We start from the raw sequence: 21,933 nt of genomic DNA on the forward strand, positions 1-21,933 counted from the left end.
TTAAAACCACACAAGAACACCAAAAACATCAACGATTTACAAGAAAATATTTTCAACAAAGAATATTACCCGCGATGACCAGTTCCGCCCCAGAGACCGCAGAGTCCGAGTGATCATACGCCGTACATTGATACAACCCAGCATGATGTGATCGAACTGGTCCTAATGTCAGTTTGTTCTGAGGAGAGTGGAGAGGTCTGCCTTCATGCTGCCAACTGATGGTGACCCCACCACCTCTACCCCCTGATACCGAGCAGTTGAAGCTACCAGATCCACCTGTGCCTAGCATCTGGAAATTAGGCTAGTCTTAATAGGACTTTTCTTTGAGTGAAACTATATGAAATAGTATTCGATTTAGTTTTAAACGATCTGCTATGAGTTTTTCAATTGTTATTTAATTCATCGTATACATATTGTCAGATTTATAGAGAAAATCTGGAGAAGATCATCAGATTCACTATCAATGAGGTTGCATTTGCAGTAGAACCTGCCTTGTTAAAACAAGGATTAGAATGTTTTAAAAAACATTCTAATTATTCTATTATTTGCTAACACACCGATACTTATCTAGACATCCAGGCAATCCACCAACACACACACTTACCAAGGGATTAGGGTTGACAGTAACAGCGAGTGGTTCATACACGATCAGTCGTACTATCACGCGCGGCGTACACACGCGTACCGCGTAGCGTGATGCGCTCTCACAGCCGCTAGTACTAACACTCCGATACATACATTACTAGTAACTACTCATAATCCTGACCACGCTCCCATACACAAAGCCCGCCTACATCTATCATCTCCCTGCAAACCAACTTTACTTACCAACATATTTGACCAACACTCACCAATGGATTAGGGTTGACAGTAACAGTGAGCGGTTCATACACGATCAGCCGCACGATCACGCGCGGCGAGTTATCCCCCGCAGCACACGCGTACCGCGTAGCGTGGTGCGCTCTCACAGCCGCTAGCACTAACGCCCCGCGCCGTACGGACCCCTCGCCCGCGGCGGCCCACACACCGCTCGCGTCTTGTCGCTGCCAGCTAAGTGACAGAGCGGGGTGAGCGGCTTGTTCGAATAGTGCTAATCGATATGTGGGGAGCGATGTTTCGTTTTTTGGTAAAGAGGAAAAGTGTTTGCTAGTGATGATGTACTAAAATACGTTGATGATGCCAAAATACATTTACACAAAATATATTGACTTTGATTTGCTACGTGTATCGTATTTATATGGTAAAAGAAAATCCACAAAAAGATTTTCATACGTTCTCCTAATTAAAAGGGACCTACAAGATGACGTCAAAGTAAAGAAACAAGTAAATGAAATTATAGACTGTAAATATTTAACGAGCGAATGACCGGGCTCAGTGGCGTGCCATGACTGAGGCCTATGTCCAGCAGTGGACAAATGTAGGCTGATAATGATGATGATGATGATGACACCTTAAGTATAAAATATATGAATTTAATCTTTATACTTGATTCTTTACTTTCGTTTACACAAAAACTAAGTAACATTAAGTTAATAAATCAGAATGTTATCCATATAACCTAAGAATACTCACGTGATAGTATGCCTGTTGCTATGTCGTAGAATGCAAGGCAGGATTACCGTGTCACCGGCGCGAGCTTCAATCGAATTTACTTCGACACTTTCTAGCCAACTGCTTTCTACACAACATCGTTAGGAAATAAAAATATCTTTATTAAAAGTTATGATCAATTATTACTATTAGAAAAAAAAATTTTGATTATTCGTAGGTAAAATCTATTTATTACTCCCGCCTGAACCTAAACTTGTTCATGATATTATAAATTGCGCAAACAAATAACGAGAACATTATTGTTTATGTTACTCGTATGTACACATCACATTATTAAAATCATTGTTTATTATTCTTATACATAGTTACTAGATAAAAGCAAATTATTAATCAATATGAAACTTTACCAAATATTAACAAAATTATGAGTAATTTTTGAAATGTTTGCTTTCTATTAATATTTTTGTTTTTGTATGTAATTATTGTATTTTTGTATATAACACATTACATAGAATAACAATTTATCTATAGTTTTGTAAGATACTCTTCCCAAATACTGGAGAAAGCTTGATGAGTTTATTAATTTGACTCCAAACATCATTAATCCAAACCATATTCTCGGAAAAGAAAATCAACGAGATAAATATAGATAAAAATATTTGTTCTTACCGTCTGTAGTTAATTTGATCGTAGGACTGGGCGTATCAACAGCTATACAGGAATAATCGGCTTCAATATCAGCCTGTGTTAAATCTGAACCGAGCAACAATCCTCCTGCGCCTGATATCCATCGCGTATCTATAGGAATTTTAAATTGATGGAGATATTTAAAAGTGTGTCTAAAACTAGATGCATAATTAATTATTAACCTAACAAAAATGTAGAGGGAACATTTTTTTATTGACAGTCAAACGTGATAATAAATTTCTTTAACAGGTTCAATATTCAATCAAACATAAACAGAATTAAAAAAAATGTTTTCATCTTCTACATTTTGTAATACGATTCATCACGACATTTCTTCGTACTAGAAAAACTATAAGGATAAAGTAGAGTAGGTACACATTAACAGACTTCTGACAAATAACATGTATATACAATAACAATTCGTATATAAATATTTACCCGTTCCCATATATCCCGTTGCTAGGGGCAACCCGTCTTGCAGCCACTTCACATCAGCAAAGCCTATCTGTAGCGATAGCTCACAACGCAATAGCACGGAACCTCCTATTTTAGCAGGAATCAGCTGACGAACCGAATGCGACAGGACATTGTCTTCCACTATACGATAAAGAAAGATCTATGTAAAAAATTTTGAATTAAGGTGTGTGAACTTTATAGTGGTCTAGCTGTATTAATAAATTTCAAATTTAACCAATTAGGTATATAGGTACTAAAACAATCCTCAGACCTCAAGAGCCACTTTATCTATTGAAAATCCGGATCAAAATCCGTTGTGTTGTTTTAAAGATGTAAGATGTAAAAAGTATGTATATACGGACAAACAGCGAGTCATGTAGAATATTTAGTTATTGTTGTATGAAATAAATGTTTTTTTTTTTTTAATTTTTATAGCAGTTAAATTCTACTATACAAAATTATAATTTACGACGATTAATTTTGCTTTCGTATAGTTTCAGTCCACTGAATCTCGTAATAAAATTATATTCAAATTATCCTCACGTAAGCCCTCGAATAAATAATATTAACAAGGCTTTAAAAACAAAAGCTTTATTTTTAATACAAACAACATAACAATGGGAGCATTCAATAATAAATTCAGTGTTGAATGGAACGCAATATTATTTCGGTTTTTATTCCTGTACAGTTTTAATTTAAGCACACAATAATAATAAATCGATTCGAACTGCAATAGACATTGTTTTGTCTGTGAAGCCTCATTATCGTCGTCGACAATTGAAAATACTTGTTTACCGAGATTATGGCATCAATTAATTTTTATTCCAATATATTCATATGCCTTTGAATTAAATGTGGTATTTTTTTCAGTATTTATCCGTTGCAATTGCTTAACAATAAACATTTGCAAGGTGTAGATTGATATCTATACTTATATAAAAGCATATTATAGCATAATATAGGTTGCTATTACAGAACAAGTATCACAATACCAAAGTGTCGAATACTTTCTTTGAAAGTCATTTGAATAAGAATAAGCTTCTAGCTCCCATTTGTTGCCTTTCAATTTCGCCTTTGTAGTAAAGTATATTGTCGAAGAAAATATTAAAATATGGTAGCTTAAATCTCTACGTTAAAGTTGCTTTGGCTTTGAAACTGTCGGTTATTTATATACCAATCTTTTCAGATATTTTTAATCTAAGTTTAAATTACCCAACGATGTTTGTCGCAAAATTAAATTAAGGTTTTGTTTTAAGAATATTATATTTTTTCTTCTTGTACATATTTTAATAAGAATGGTTAAAAGAGTCATATGTTAAATTTCATAATAACATATTATTTAGAACATCAAAGTCCATAAATCAATACGACAACACTCAAAAAATGTTAACGCAATTTTCATTGAAAATTTATGGAATCTTTTTAATGACACTATTCGAATTTTTTAATTAAAGATTCTGAGATCCTCAATAAAAAAAGTAATTGGAGCGAAAATATGAAATAAATTAGCTATACCATTTTAGTATTATTTTGATCTTAATTTGCCCGCAGCTAAAACAAAATCTAGTTTAAATATAATTAATTTCCATTTTCGATGTTATGTATCAAACATTTTTCATAAATTGAAAACTCCGCTGTAACAGTTACCCATGATCATAAAATTAATTTGTAACACGACAAGAGAAGTTTCATTATAATCGAGGAGTATTCTAAAACCTTTAAGAAAAAATAAGAACGTTTCACGCATTGTAAACTTAAAACGAGTGTAATATTATGAAAACTGGGTGAAAGCGCACTGCGAACGTTACTGTACTGCTATTTAAAAAATTTCCTTCGAACGCTCAAACAAAGGACTTGTTTCAAACTTCATATTATGTCATTTTTAATCCCTTAATTAAAAGTTTCTCTCGTGAAAAAACTCGAGCGGCCGTGGGCTGTTTTCATTTTATTCCATATTTCCTCGGAATGTAACTGAAATTTAATTGGTCAAACTCGACTCAAAGTTGTAATTTGTTTTGCCCTTCTCGTACATTTGCTTATTACAAGACTCCGTTGTTTGCAGTGAATAATATTATTAGGTTTCAAGCACGCGGAGCATACATTATCCAATATTCTCGTAAGCCATTTATGTTTTTGTTTTACCGACTCATTTTTATTTGTCGAAAAAACATACCAAATTAACGAACAACCTACCATTTGTATTTACGAAGCTCAAGTCAGATAATTGGATTACCAATTTTTTCGTTACCTAGTATCCAATTACATCGTGTGAACAATAATTAAAAAACTGAAATTTAAAAACATTGTGTCCACTCAATTGTGCTCATAAAACGATCACTCAAATTTCATGAATACATACATGAATGCAATTTAATCATTATCGAAATAATTGCCGTATTGTATAACAAACAAAAATGTTGAGCTCGATGATAAAGCAGTGAACTATAGCGTTTTTGTCAATTCCCATTTTTTAGAATAAGTATACTCGTCAAATCACTCTACAAAATAGCAAAATTCGATTCAGAGGTATATAAAAATATTCATTTTCCTCTTACCAAAGAAAAAATATTTAAATGTGCCTTTTTCCCTCAAAATAATTGCTATAAGCTCTCTTCATTTAAGTCAGGCCGTGGGACTTGATACAAATTAGCACATTTCCTCCATCATACTTAACATTTATTTTAACTAGTTAACCCACGCAATTTCATGTTCTTCTAAAAGGAATATTTTGTCACGTTTTTGTAATATTATTCACTATTATTCATTGCTTTAATATTTCTTTTTCTATTCGAACCTGCCATACTTCTGGTACAAACTTCCGGCGATTAGATGGCTCAGAACAAACTCATAAGCTTTATGTATAGTATAAACAATTACCTGGTTGCAACAGCATCGGTCGTGATAAAGTGACTCCAGCTCTATTGGAAGCTCTACATCTCAACACAGCACTGTTGCCACCCCCACCAGCATCAACCATCGACCTGCGAGCTCCTACCACCAGCCGCCCGTCGCTTAGCACATGCCTATGACAATATGTTTTATCTTTTAAACAAGGATAATGGTTAAATAAGGAAATTAGGTTCAATGTTTAAATATAGTACCTATCAATAATGTGATTAGTAAAAAGGATATAATATAAGAATACTAACGTAATCCTAAATTTTTCCATTCCAGAACAATATTTCTTGATAATTGAGGTTTATACAGAGATACTATTAGTAGCTCAGGTAAATTCAACGTTAAAACAAAAATGGGACAGTTAATTATTATAACCGTAAAACAGAGCGTCCTAATTAATAATTCATAACAAGATAGCCCTGGAGTTTATGCTATAAAGTTGTAGCTGCAAAATATTTGTTTTATGTTCAACAATAACCATCAATACTTCCCAAGTTTCCGTTATTCAGCCGATACAAGAATAACAATGGCTTTTAAGTCCATTACGACCTAAGTTTTACAATTAAGAGCCAACGAAGATCAGTACATTATCAAACTTAGAAAAGTTTCATTGTTAATGGTACTTCTAGCATTTACGAACGGCTCTCATTTTATGGCTTGGAAAACAACTTTTTATTAAAAGTATGTACTGTATGTACTAGAATCTAGATAATATTTCATCAAACACGAAAAGCGATTTTATTTTTAAATTCAATATTTTACACTTTTTGCGTGTGTTGCTCACTGGCACGCGTAGGATGTTTATTACATTTTAAAAATATTTCAAACTTTTTACAAGTTATGATACCTATGTTAACCATAAAATTTACTACTTATTTTGCTAACAAGCTACGTTTTAGGTACCTATCTTTTTATCTATTTATGTACATTATCGTTACGCAATGGTATTACATCTTCATCTCATTAAAATAAAAATTTGACTGATATAAATCGTTCAAATAAAATCAATTAGTAATCGATGGAAAAATGCGAATTTAGCAATATGTAATCTTATCCAAAATTCAAGGATCATTAGTCACGATGTTCTTAATTAAGTCAATTTTAAGTGAGTTCCCCCGAAGTGTCCAACTTTCGCTTACCTTAGCAAAAGTCAACATTACTAGGACTGAGCCGAATTGAGTAACTTTACCTCTGAACTTTTGCAGTCAACTATGAACTTTATTTCCATTCTATAGGGTATATCTAGCGCTATGTTTGCGTTCGGCTATTTCATACCCAGTATCTCGAATTCTCAAGTTAGTTACAACCGGAGTGCGCCATGTGTTAGATTTTATTTTCAAATTGATTTTGAAATTAAATTCAATTGAACTTGATGCAGTTGTTGTTCGTTGTATTTGTGGGATAAATAAAGAAGAAGTTTCTTTTTAGTTTTTATGTCACGTGAATATGTTGATGTTGTGTTGATGCATTATGTGCTAATGTTTTAGACATTCTACATTACATTATATTTATGAAAATACTAGCTTTCCACCCGCGGCATCACCCGCGCAGTCAAAGAAAAACCCGCATACTCGCATAGTTCCTGTTCCCGTGGGATTTCCGGGATAAAACATATCCTATGTCCTTTCTTGGGTATCAAAATATCTCTATACCAAATTTCATGCAAATTGGTTCAGTAGTTAAGGCGTGATTGAGTAACAGACAGACAGACAGACAGAGTTACTTTCGCATTTATAATATTAGTATGGATGGAATATTTAGAATTTTTCAAATAATCGAAAAACTATAGTTGAAAATACATTTAACTTAAGAATAGGTCTTACTTAGGTCATAGAAAATATATTATTATCAGCACGTATTTTTCCAATTTTTCTTTCTCATCGCCACTCGTTCCATAAGTCAAATGTCACCATAATCGTTTTCTTCACACTTTGCACCGTCATTGTATTAACACACATTTCAGTTTGTCAAACTGTCTTCTAAACCGTACAATAATCAATATATTGAAAAGATTTTCTTGGGCATTCTAAATGAAACATTTCGTTCCAATAGCAATACTTACAATAGTCACTAACAACGCAATAAAGTTACAAGTTCAGCAATAACCCAGTCAAGCAAATTATTTTGAATCGGCAATGTCGACGGATTCATTGAATATTGTGCTTTCCAAACAAGAGTGGAAAGTTAGTCACGTACAGAATGTCGTAATGTTACCTAACTTCAAATATATTCGTATAAGTTTTGACCTAATTTATTACCACCTTTTTATTAAGACGATATTGGTACATTTCGGTCCAACAGGCGGCCGACGCCAATTGAATGCGAAATTAGTTCTACAAATTGGGACCTCAATTTAGTATGTTTATAGCGAAATTCCAGCAACACAAGTACATTAAATAATAAACATATTATTGTAGCATGCGTCGTATTTACCTGAACGTATACTACGTAAACTTGTAGCATATCTGAAGATCAGCACCAAATCATAAAATTTAAATTAAACTACATGAATCTTCTGTAGTTACGGGTTACAGATAAAATATTTTGTGAGTATCAGTAATTAGTCTTCTATCTTATCAAAGCGAAATTCAATTATTAAACCTCCTAGTTTGAAATTATTACATTTAAGAAAGAAATTTTTCCTTTCTCAGTGAGTATCGAACATGTGGAAAATAATTGGACTTAAAGTAAGGTGTAACGTAACAGCTTGATGAAGGCGAGCAAACGTAAAGCCGGTAATTGAACTCACTTCATATGTATATCGAGAAAGTTTTCAACTCGCTCGGACACGTCTCCTAACTTCCTTCTAACCTCGATTGGAAATTGGAAGCAGCCCAATTTATTAACTACGAGTATCTATGAGGATAGCCTGTGAGGATAGCCGAATTAGTTATGACATATCATTTGCGGTTTGCTCGGTGTGTTTAACGTGAACTTTGGGTGAGGGCTTCATCTAGTTTGTCGGTGTTGAATGAATTTGTTATGATGAATTGTTTGAGTTGTAATTTATGATATCAATACCATTAATTATGAACACATTTTGGGCATCCGAGCTGGTTGTTTGCTCGAAGGTAAACGATCACCCCGCCTATGAATGTTCAAAGGTTAAAGGCCTCTACAAATTCGCAATGAAAAGTGTGAAATGATTTTAAATAATTCTTAGAGATTACCCTTAAAATTCATGACCATAATTAACTTTTTGTTACAGTATAGTAAAATAAAATTTCATTATTTCCTTATAAACTACAAGATGGAAATCCTCCATTTTACTTAAATGTAAGTTGATTTTGAAAAGGTTTTCCTGAAGCATTAACTAACTCCACTGAACTACGAAAGCTCTAAAATCTAATTGAGTAGCGACATTGACGGAAGCGAGTTTTAAAAACTATCCTAAAGTTTTTGAAACCCCTTTATACATGTCTCTTTTCCGCCATTTATATTATTTAATAGTATTTTTTCAGTGTTTAAAATAAAGTATTTTAAAAGATAATGAGAATATGATTTATAATAATATAATATATGTAGGTACATATTTATTACTAAGCCCATATTATGCCTTAACTAGTACTAAGTGCGTTTAATGAAGGATATTTTAAATATGTAAATAAAAAACCCTTAAATACAACATATTTTAAGGTCTTTTTTTATATTTAATCGATAGATAATTGAAGTGTATAATTTTGTTTTACAATTAAATATTAGTCCTTTTTTTCATTTTGTTGTATAGATGCAAGAACATATTAAATTTTTTATGTACTAACCTCACCACACTTAGCAACAGGAAAAAAGTACGTTAAATCACGAATCAGTCTTTAAATTATGACACGGAAAAGCTACGGTATTCGCCTACCTACACCTTGTTTATTAATAGTGAATATTATACTATGAAATATATTAATTTAATATATTTCATAGTATAATATTGTTATTTTTCTGCTTTCCTAATTTTCTCATATACTTAAGTATAAAATAAAACTGATACACACACACCTATAAGACCATCTATCTAATCACCATATTAACCAATGACGCATATCTAAACTTCATCTTAATTATACATACCGTAACCCAGGGATAGTGGTAATAACTTGTCCCTCCGAAGTGACCCAATGAACGTCAGGCGCTGGATGACCACTAGCCCGGCACACCGCATACGCGCCTCTCGTAGCGGGCCATAGAACCCTCGGAGGAGGCTCTGTGGTGAAATGTGGTCGCTTGTCTCCCGTACTCGCGGCTCGACCAATCGCTAATATAACCACTAATGCCCATTGTATTTGCCCTGTAACAATATGTTCGTGTTAATGATTTGGCAAAAAAATTTATAGGTTATGAAACTATTATTGGAGAAATATGAATATTATTTACTACTGAAGAAAAATGCATTATCTAAACTTAAAAACACTAAAAATGCTTGAAAGAAATTGCTTGAAGCAATAAAGCCGCCCGTTGCATAAAATGTCCTGTCTGTGTGTGTGAAATTTGTATTTATGTTTGTGTATGCAATAAAGATTTTAAATAAATAAATAAAAATTTCGGTATTTAAAATAACAACACAAAAACTTCTGATTCGTATTATTACCGACTTACAGTATTTTGGTTAAGCTTATATTATAAACTAATAGGTAGGTAGGTATGTTATTATTTATATACTAAATACCTATATTATATAGTATCTACCTGCAATTATTTATATTTTGGTTAAAAAATAATAACGCGACGACCGCGACGTATTCTAAAAGATGGTAAAAGTAAAAAATTGTTCATTAAAAAATAAATCTTTCCCGCCAAATTCTTTCCAGCCATCATCAAGTTAATCAACAAGGCCTTGAACACAGATAATAAAATATCATGATAATAATACGAGGAAACGAATATAAAACTATTGAAAATTTAATTACAGTAATAATTTCAAAAAAATGCTAAAACATAATATTAAATCAACAATGTTTCGTTTTTGAACGTTTCATGTGTGATATATTTTTTTGCAAACGGCATTATTAGTCTGTGCTCATTTTTTTTAACTTATTGCTAGATATTATCTGTGTCCTAAGAATCTGGTTATAAAAATAATACAATGGATATTCAAATAATTCAAAACATAATTTATTTTATGCTTAAATAATATAGGTTATATTTTTATTAGATTAAATAGTTATATCAATTAAATAATGTTTCTACTTCGAATGTAATTGTTGTGTATGCAGTGCTAGGTACGTTGGTAAATATTGTGTAATAATATTTAGAGAGACGTTTTTAATATTATTTATTATTAATGATATTTTTTAGTTCTGGAATCTGTCCGTACATACATGTTTTTTCGACTAAAAAACTTTTTTGGTGGATAAATAACTACAACAAGGTAACGTCACTATCATTTGTTTTGAATATTGCATTCTAAAGAAAGTTTGAAATAGAATTATTTTCTCTATAAATAAAAATGAACAGAAATGCTAAGGTACCTATCTAACTGTTGAGTTGTTTCTTTGTTGTGTTTAAATATTAAATAATAATATAAAATTAATGTTATAATTATTGAAAAAGTAATGCGAAGGTACATACATAGTTAACGTTAGTTACAAAACAAAACACTTCAAAGCCTTCCTAAATAGTATTAGTGAATTACGCTGCTTCGTTTTGTCTTCTAAATGTAAATATGTACGTTTATTCGTCAAGAATAAATATATAAGTAAATTTATCATCAACTATCGAAGGTGTAAGTACTTAATTTTGCTTTTACGAATTTTTCTGAATATTAATTGTCCTTATTTTATTGTGTTTTCGGATTGAGTAATTATATCTCTGTGGTAATATCAAATAAATTATTTTCAATTAGCAATTAAATACTTTCAACCATTTATAGCCTAACTATATAACACGATATGTTTATTGTTTATATTGTAAAAAATACCTATCTACAAATTGCATGATTTATCATAACATATGATTTGACATATTTTTAGAATAAAAGAATAAATGTAATATTAGTTTCCGAGGTATGTATAAGTATAATGGAGACTATTCGAAATTCAATTGAATAATATGTAATTTCCAAATGTATTGTATCCATATTCCATTTATTTAAACAATATTTAAATTTGAAATTATCAAACATTTCTAACAATACCTACCTATATTGTGAAAAATACAGACTTGATATCTCAATAAAAATGTTAAACACGAATAATGTCTACAAGAAACTTATAAGTGCTGTGTAACTTGATGTATCTATTAAATTTACTTTTATTTACTTCCACTTGTTTCAGATTCAGACTGACGGGTTGGCTTGTTTGGTGACCCTGCCTTCCAAGCCGGTGGTCGTGGGTTTTATTCCCAACCAGGACAAATATTTGTATTATGAACAAACAAACATCTATTGTTTGCTCTGTGTCTGGGTGTTAATTATCTATTTAAGTATTTATTTAAAATTATATATATGTATTTATGTTACCAGCCATCTGGTTTCCATATCACAAGCGAAAGCTTAGTATGAGACCAGAGCGTGCCGTGTGTGAAAATTGTCCTGAAATATTTATTTATTTGTTTAAATTAAGTTTCCCTACTCTTCTATCCCTTTGGGACTACTCCTTATCGATCAATCACATTAGGTATACTCCACTTAGTTGAACATATTCTAAAAGGATTTGTGCTTTTAGTTTGTACAAACTTTTGGTAAAGTTTATATGCTTATAAAAGCATTGTTCTGAACTTATGATCAGTCGGTTTACTTATTATATTATATCTACTTCAGCCAAATAGTACCTGGGTAATACATAATTGTATAAGGTACCTACTCAATAAAAGTGCTGGTATTTTGACAGATTTTATAGGGGCGATTTTACAATCCTTGGTTAAAATTTATCCGTCCAATAAATTATATGAACGTTTTAAAATGTCACCTGTAAACTGTCATATACGGACAATTAGAATACATTTTTGAAATGGTAGTTTAATACGTTATTCGATAAATAATTTTTAACCAAGGATTGAAAAATCAGCCCTTAATAAATAAAAGTTATAATACCTACAACTTTTGGCCCTGGGAAATTTTGTTTACCTACCTATATTTAATATACTATGGTATTTTTTAATTTTATTGAGTATTGTCATCTTCTATATTATTTACAAATAATTTGTAGTTTATACTAATATAAATTTCATATCGCTAAAAAAGCTTCATATAAATAATAATGAAATTTGCTAACGTAGGTAGGTATCTGCCGATTTTTTTATTTATTGTAAAGCTACCAAACATATAAACCTATTAAATATTTCTTCCATATTTTTAAAACCCCCACAGCCTCAAAATGGTACCCATTAATAATGCCTACATAAAGACGATTTAATTAAAAATCCCTATACAAACAACGTAAATAACCTTATTTAAAAATACCGGTACAGCTTCAGAACATTTATCAAACTGAACTGTCGCTGTAATTTAGTCCCACTAACTCGCCTCGGAAGCATGACCGTTGAAAAAAATTCATTCTAGGTAGACATTTTTTAAATTTATACCAAATTGCACTCAGCTCTAAAAGGCTAACGCTTATTTCAAACGAGGCATGAATTTAAATATATTACGTGATGTTAATTTTAATTTAGGAAGAATAAATTATCACAAATTTATGACCCGTAAATATTTTACAGAAATATTTCATGATGGAATAGACAAAACATGCAATAGGTAATTTTACAATATTGAAACTTTCCATCTCAATAGATTTAAAAGTAGATATGTATCTACTTTCATATTATTCTATTTTATGTACCTACTGTATAATAAATTTCAGATAAATTATTGTAAAATTCAAGTTTTCGGGATCGAATTTATCCTATAAGGTACTAAAACGATTTTCAGAATTATTGCAATCTATATTATAGTCATTATAATTTTTGGATAAACATCAACAAATTAATAATAAACAAAAGTAAACAACTAACCAATCATTTCGAATTCACACACACATATCCTCATTTTTCACACGCATGATATATTCACTAATGCACCTCATAGTCATTCACGGTTCAGTCCTAAAATCATTGAGTTCGATCATTGTACGACGAAAGCGTATCGCAAAAGTTTTTGCTTCGTCCCGAACACGACCTATTCGTTCGGAATTCGCGCGCGGACTGCCATACAGCATACTAACTACTAAGGATAGGCGGTAAACCCTCATGCAATGATAAGGATGCTGTGACATGGGTGGTTCAATTAAATCCCTCTGTTCTAAAAGTCCTAGTATAATATCCTCATTACATATATTCGTACGCTTTCTTCATAAAGTAGGTTAAGTGATACAGCCCGTTGTGAAAGCTCTCCTTCGTAGTATTTCGTCTAAGTACGGCGATTACTTTAAGCATATATTATAACATTGTTTGAAAAGTTTGCATATTGTTAGTCATTTTTTGTATGACCATTAACATACATTGCAGAGTGTAAATATTAATTTGTATTCTTATCTTTTATTTTACACGGTGTCATACTATACTAAAGGCACTACTCAAGATTTTTATATTTTGATATTAAAGTTCATATTCTTATTTATTTACATCTATGAATATTTTGTGCAGAAAATATTTGCGTTTGGAATAACTAATGACTTGAATTTTGAATTTTAAATGACCCACACTAAGAAACAGCAAACTGATGATAATGACAACATTAATTTTATTTGCGAATAAAATTGTGCCATTTGATAAATTATAAACTAAACAAATAATTAATATTTTTCTTCTTGACACACACATATTCCAGATAACGACATTCTTATATACACTTTTCTTTCATATAACAAAAGTGTCAATGATGCTTAGCATGCATTCATTAAATAAACATTTAATAAAGAAACCTACATTTCAATTCGTATTTATTTCATTACCGTGTACGATTATCCCTACGATCATCCGGACACGATTATCCGGACCAAATCGTCAAGGGGCTATTAACCTGGTAATGTGTAGAGTCGCCTTGACCTTATCGTATGTACTTATACTACCGAATAACATATTTTTATCAAACTACGAGCTTCCACATTGAATTAAAACGGTAATATTAAAGTAAAAAAACTGTAACTGAAATACTTATAGATAAATAAGGCAAGGTAAGATATTGTATAAAATAACAACATTTCCTTCTAATCATTTTCAACAACTCGTTTTGTTTATAATTAATATATAGTTGGGGAATTTCAAAGAACCTTATAGATAATCTATCGCTTAATAATCTATATTCTTCACATTTCAGCGAACCAATCAAGCATGGGAGTGCTTACACAAGCACATTGACGGCAGTTACAATTCATGCAGCATATCATCATCATCATAGTTCAGTAGTATAATACAAAATAAAAATTACGTCCATTATTTATCGAAATATATTAAGTACTACAATCACGGATGAAATCAAGAGCTCTTATTTATAAAAGGAATCCTCAGAGTTGCACCATTACGACTTAAAATTCTATTGTTTCCAAGGACGATAAAATCTATTTCCTTCAGCGAAGACAAAGGACTATTTTCAGAGAAAGAATAGAAGCACGGCTTATTTCAAAGTTTCATTCAGATGGCAACATTTAATTGCGTTGCGAAATGGCCGACGAACGTTGCATTCAGATACTTGCATAACCATTATTACTTACTGCTCTCAGCAATTTTCAGCTACCATCGCAAATGAAAATTAGTTGAACGTAGGTACAATTTATGAAATAGCCGTCGATTATTAGACCGGGCACGGGCTAAAAACATTATTTTGGAATTGGCATGTTGCCAGAAACTTGACTGGCTTTTGGACAACTGGAAGTCATGGAAATATTTTTAGGTACACCTTTTTTAAGTACAAAATATGCTCGCCCTATGCCACTACAATTATGTTCGTGAAATTATAGCTACGAAATAATAGCAATTCAATACTTTCCTTGTTCAAAATATTATGTACCTAATACATTGAGGATGTTTAATACATGTAAAATTTGTGACTTTTCCCGCCACTTCTTCACTATAATAAGCCTAACTGAAATATAAGCAAATATTGTGTAATAATATATAATGAAATATAAGGCGTATTCTTTGGTATTATTCACCAAAAAATGAAAAGACTATTAATAGCTTATGAATAATATTAATAGCGGTCAGAAAGAGAAAAATTGCGTTCCTTTTTGTATAAGAATTTTAAAGAAAGGCACTTGACACATATTCCGCCGACCAAATTAGTATGCTTCAAGCCTCTTTTTATTTAGCCCGAGCTGTGGTTTATCGTCAAGTGTCAGTGCCAAGCTGTACAAAATTGAACTTCAACCTGGTAATAAGAATATCGTAAAAAAGAATAAATGCAACCATATAAAACTACAATAATAAAAAAACGATTAAATATTATGACATGTCTACGACGAATAAATTAAATTATATTTTCCGGGAAACGAAAACGTGAATACAAAGCTTTGTTTACAATTTCTATGAACCAATTATCCAGTATTGTCAACTGCACACAATAAGTAGGTAGTATTACCATATATATTATTTGAATGCACATTATAATAAATAAATTATATCATTCCATTTTAATGATTCTGTACAATAGAAATTAATATCCAATTCGATTCAATACAACGTGGAATCAACAATGAATTATTACAGCAATCAAATGGGAACAATTTAATATGACGGCTTTCAAAGTAGATAAGTAATAGAACCATCGGCGAAAATAAAGAGATGTGTGTCGTTTTAATAACATACTGTCTTAAGTTTTCAATCATACTTCTCGAATACGTTATGTGCTATAGGTTTCATTCAATAAGAAGTACTAAAGCTTAAAGAAGCTCTATAAAAATATCAATAAATCTAATTTGCCTGGGGATAAGGATTTTTTCGTCTTAATTTTGTACCTAATCAATCACTCAGACCTTTCATCCGACGAGATAAAATCTGTAAGATCTTATTCCATCTATTGGAAATTGGGAATCTACATTCACCTTGATGTCAATCTCTAAATCTTGAATATTACGTAAGTTAATACTGTTACAAGAAGAAGCTATTTCTTTAATTTATTTTTCTTTTAAATTATAATATGTCTGAATACTATTTTACAAAAGATATGTATTAACAATTCGTAGGTCAACATTGCTAACGGTCGTAGTTAAAATAAAAACACATTATTTGACATTTAACTACTTAGCCTGATGGAGCCAGTTAGAAACTAGAATATGATGCTAAACCTAATTTACGCCTTAACGATATTTTAAAGCCTACTCATCCAAACAAATGCTGAAACTATCACGCAAGAACGTATATACCTACTTAAAATATCTTAAATGTGAAAAATAAACAAAAACAAAGCACGCAAACTGCTCTAAGAAATGCATTGTTTCCTAAGAAAATCACCAGCAGTGCAGAAGGTGAATTAGATTAAATTAAACCCGTGCACAAAGAGAAGCGCTCAAGTGCACATATCTTAGCCAGTAATTGTAGCACCAGACAAGAATAAGACCAAGGAGGTGCCAAATATTTTGTCACGATATCATTTCATTGTTAAACAAAGCTGGGACTAATGCAAATTGTACTAATACTAAACTTGGCACGCGAGAGAGATCCGCTGCATATTAGATTGGGCGCCTTTTTAGTCTGAATTTATCTAGTAACATCTTTTCATTTTAATACTAGGGAAAATATCTTTTCTATTATAGGAATGTTTATTACTAAAAATTGACTTACTTAAATTTACTTAGTCAATAATTCGTACACATAAAATAATGCATGTTTGAATTGAGTATATTTTTCCGTAAAATATTGTTTGGTACATAATTCAGTATTGGTGATAGGTAGATATGTATATTTTATTAAATTTCAAGAATTCTCTAATTTAATGACATATAAAATTTATAGAGTTAAAATATTATGTTTTGTAGGTTTACTATCATTTATTTTTGATTTATTTAATTTAAATCAATTCACCTCATTCCAGTACCTTCACCGAAATGTTAGGCAATACCCAAAATGCGACATCGCATATTTTATTGGTTACGCACTACGTCAACTTAATTATTAACCCCAGAGAGTTTTACGACCCATACCAAACTACATCTCAAACATGTAACAAGTAAAGCGTTCTTACTGTAAGTTTGTTAAAGTTTATTTATCGTCTTTGTCACCAAGTGCAGGTTTTATGCATAAGTTTCGCGCCAAACTTCGATATCGTTATTTTTGACTTTGAGAGCAGCTGGAGGCTCCAACGAGCGGCATAAATCGTATACTTTGAAACAATACCTCATGTTTATTTCAAAAGCTTTTACGAAACAAAAACTGTACTCATTATTTTGTAAAGTTTCGTTTCATTTGTGTAATTTTATTGCTGAAGTTTGAATTTTATTGTATATAATTATACCTGATTCTAAAGTATTTCCTCCTAACAATACTTGTGAATTTTGTTTATTATTTAAAATATGTTTACTTCTATTATAACCACCAAAAAAGGTGCGTAACCTTTTTATCAGTGTTCAAAACAAAATGCATAAGCAATCTCGCCAATATGGTTAAGATTTTTAAGATCTCTTTGTTATAGTCAGGAAATAAGTGATGTTAGAACGCTCCGTGTCTCAAGCACTCATAAAATATGTCGATCAAGTTGTGACGTACCTTACCGGAGATGAGAGGGAAAACTTCACGAATAGAGTGAACTACGGCTCAATTTATAAGTTATTTTAATGTCTTTCAGATCTTTTTTTTTTTTGTAGATTTTAATTTATCGTTAGTACAATTACTGCGTAGCACTATCACAAAACACGATACGCGAAGTATCGTTAATATATAATTATATTTAAATAACACGAAAAAGCGACGATTTTCAATTATTAAATGTGTGTTATTGAAAACGAAGAATAAATGAATTTAAAAAAATGTGCCCAGCATAATTAAACGCCTTGTCGAAAAGTATCACTATAGTAGGTCTACAAAATTCATAAAAACAAGAGTCTCGTCACTTATATAATAGAACATTAATTGAAACACAATAAACACTTTTAAAACACTAGAAGATCTCAATCTTAGATTAAGGATTGGTCTCCGCGCGCGCGCTACGACCGCGCGACCAATCCTTAATCTAAGATCTCAATAATTATTTACAAACGGTAACATAATATCCAAATCAAGAGCTCGTCTAAGGTTCGTCAGTAAATCGTTGCACTATACAAGCAAAACTTTCCTTCTTTCAATACGCGAGCTGCGCCAACTTTATAGCAAGTTGCATGTAAATAACTTTAACAACTTCTACCATTTGCATGTTGCTTCAACTACAACCATTTCATGGTAATTCGATCGCACAATGTGTTCGAATTACTTGCTGGCAATAAAATTGATGCTAAATACTGAACACAATGCTCGAATTGTTTTTCCAAAATGAGGATTGTTTATTAAATTTTTAACAATTGATGCATTGTTTTTGTTTAAATGCCTATTTAACGCTGATTATATCCTGAAGGGAATTATTTATTTAGAAAACATTTTTAAATAAACCTGTATAAAATCAAATGAGATGAGATTTTGTACTAAAGTATAATTTCTAGGAGCAGTTGGTAAAATTGTTTACAATTATCACCCCACCCATAGCTTTATTCAATTTAAAACAGAATCCGCACACAGGAAATGCTGGTTAACTTAGAAATGAGTTTAAACTAAATATTTTAGTTAGGTAAGTAGTGATACTCTTACAAACAACGCCAGCCCGTAATGTTGTTATCTTTGTTTACATTAGTGCTACTTAAAGCTTCTGTGCAGAGCTCGAACCAACTTTGTTTTGTTTTGTATTGTTAAAGCTAATCTAAAATACTAAAAACAGCAACTAAGTTGTGTGCAGTTTTAATTATTCAAGGTTCTCACGGTGTAAGAAATATACGTGATAAAGTCGTAATAGTGTGAGAAAATGTTTATAAAATATGATAGCTATAAATAGCAAATTTATAAAATATGATAGATAGCTAAAATATGGTAGCGGGATATATCCTAAATTTATATCGTCGCAAATAGAAACATCATTATAGGTGTGTCATACCACCTACCTATGTGTCAGAATAATGATGATTCTATTTGCTTTAGCTTAATGTTTATTACACGCAGAAAAAGCAAAACGTATACCTTATTATTAATATGTGATAAAAATTAAGTAAGTTATTCATTTTATATCTACAGTTTAAAAATAACAAATAATTAATTAATGTATATTTTTAAACTGCGCGAGTTGATTGTTATTGATATTTTGATGTTTGTATATTTATTCTGAATATTACTGAATGCCCTAGGACAGATGAATAAAAAATATATTCGAAATATTAAAATGAAAACTTGCATGCTTCATAATATATCCCAATGGTCTGAGAAGGAACAAATGACAAACATATATGTATTACATTTTTGGTGATCTATGTAACGAAAGATATGTTTTAACACTAAAATTAAGTACAATAAAGAAGAAATGTAATCCATTAGCTGGTAAGAACTGTTGTTTATGTGGGAATTGTATATTCCACGCATTTTTATCATCAAAACCAAGATTCAAATACTACCTTTCCTTACCAAAGTTACATAATATACGTCTCTACATACTAATAAGAACGGCTACAATTGTATCGAACTTGTACATAAATGCCCTGACGATGTTCCTCTCCGGTGAGCTCATGGCAGCTATTGTCACTTACTATCGTGAATGTTCCCAACTTGTCCCTTAGCGCCAGGAGACGAGCATAAACACGTTTCAACTATATGGAATGTGCAAGTTGTGGATGTGACGACATTTACCGTTTCGCAGACTTGTTGAAATTATATGGAAAATGGAAGCTTTTGATTTACTCCGAATTCTTGAACTAAACTAGTATCATAGTACACGTACAGAAAAATATTTTTTATTCTTTAAAGTTTTTTTAACGTAATAATTAATGCCTCCTTAAGTAATTATAATGTAAGTAAATTAAGATTCCAAAATAGCACTCTGTAATCAACATAAAACGGAGACATTGTTCAATTGACGATATCGCGTTTCTCTAGGAACGTGTTGAAACTAAAACCCTCTACAGTTAATGTTGTTATTGCCCTATAAAATCATTAAGCCTTAGCGAAGCGTTCATGACGCAATCAAATCTTTTATTATGTATTCCTATCTCGCCCGCTTTTGACTCCTGATAAATCTATATTATCAAGGACCTTATATAATACTCGTATTGAATGCTTCTTCAGTATTCAAGTGCTTTTGAAAGCAGCGATGGACAATGTAGCAATTCGATACTGTCGCAACACAATGGGGTTCAAGTACATTCCATGTACACGAGTTACATCCGTAGTAGATAAGCTCTATTATATCCGATTCAGTTCAGATCACTTGTCTTGGTCTTGCCATGCTTCATTTGAGTGGAATACGACCAAATATCAGTGTTGATAATACTGAATACCTGTGTTCCAGAGGCATGAGGTAAGTAATATCACAGGCATTCAGCCAATTGACCATTATTGAAGAAACTATTTACCCGTAAATGTCCACCTATTTGATTACTGATGCGATATTACCAAAATAGCTGCAATTGTCTATATGTTTACAGAACTGCGGTCGACGTATCGATTTCAGTATTGTATAACCAATCGTTTAAAAGTATTTCACAATTTCTAAACTGATATATCGCTTTTCAAAATTGTATATAATATATATCTAATCTAAAATATTTCCAAAAAATTTACTAAAAGAAATGAGCACGTTCTTACAAAGGTAAAGTTCACAAAAACGGCATCACGCATTCGTAGCACCTGTAAAACATCTCGAATATTCATTACAAAGAACAAAAGACGATAGACAATACGCGTCGGCAGATGGCAGCAGGATAATGGGCGAGTGTCAGCGAGTGAGCATCCGGCCGACGAGGAAATGACGCCGCCCTGTAGACAACCTTCATTTCCTCCGCAGTCCTTTTACCCACTGTTTGTGTGTGACACCCTCTATACTTGATTTACTTTGATAATACAAAACGGGTGTGTGAAAAAAAATGACTGGAATATTTAGATTTTTTAGAATCAAAAGTGTGAGACGAAAAATCTTTAACGTTAGAAAAGCTCTCAGGGTTTTTCCAACCTAGATTTTTATGATAAAACAAAATCAGAATATGGCACGTGTGCTCGGTTTTATGAGAAACAATTAAAAGTTTTTCTAAAATAAAGCACGATAAAAGTTGGAGACTCGGAGCAGTCCTTAATACTCTAGAGACCACTAATTAGAACAAAAACGAATACAAAAAACCTTCAACTTTATAAAAGTTGGCTCGTGCCGTGTATCAGAATAATTTATCTGAGTCTCAGTAATTTACGCAAGAATTATAT

General features: G+C 31.5%; 1 protein-coding gene across 1 annotated transcript in view; it reads right to left on the bottom strand.

The window, feature by feature from the left end:
• Positions 1–13,697, bottom strand: part of LOC123695851 (Down syndrome cell adhesion molecule-like protein Dscam2) — a 41,996-nt gene extending 28,299 nt beyond the window's left edge. The window contains exons 1-8 of the mRNA XM_045641795.1: positions 13,531–13,697; positions 9,655–9,871; positions 5,572–5,717; positions 2,677–2,835; positions 2,221–2,349; positions 1,573–1,678; positions 852–1,050; positions 70–289 (exon numbers count right to left, since the gene is read on the bottom strand). Of these exons, the coding sequence (XP_045497751.1) occupies positions 70–289; positions 852–1,050; positions 1,573–1,678; positions 2,221–2,349; positions 2,677–2,835; positions 5,572–5,717; positions 9,655–9,871; positions 13,531–13,564 (1,210 nt within the window). The 5' untranslated portion in view covers positions 13,565–13,697. The remainder of the gene's footprint in view (positions 1–69; positions 290–851; positions 1,051–1,572; positions 1,679–2,220; positions 2,350–2,676; positions 2,836–5,571; positions 5,718–9,654; positions 9,872–13,530) is intronic.
• Between the last annotated feature and the right edge of the window lie 8,236 nt (positions 13,698–21,933).

This window comes from Colias croceus, chromosome 11 (assembly GCF_905220415.1).
Source record: "Colias croceus chromosome 11, ilColCroc2.1".
Taxonomy (NCBI): domain Eukaryota; kingdom Metazoa; phylum Arthropoda; class Insecta; order Lepidoptera; family Pieridae; genus Colias; species Colias croceus.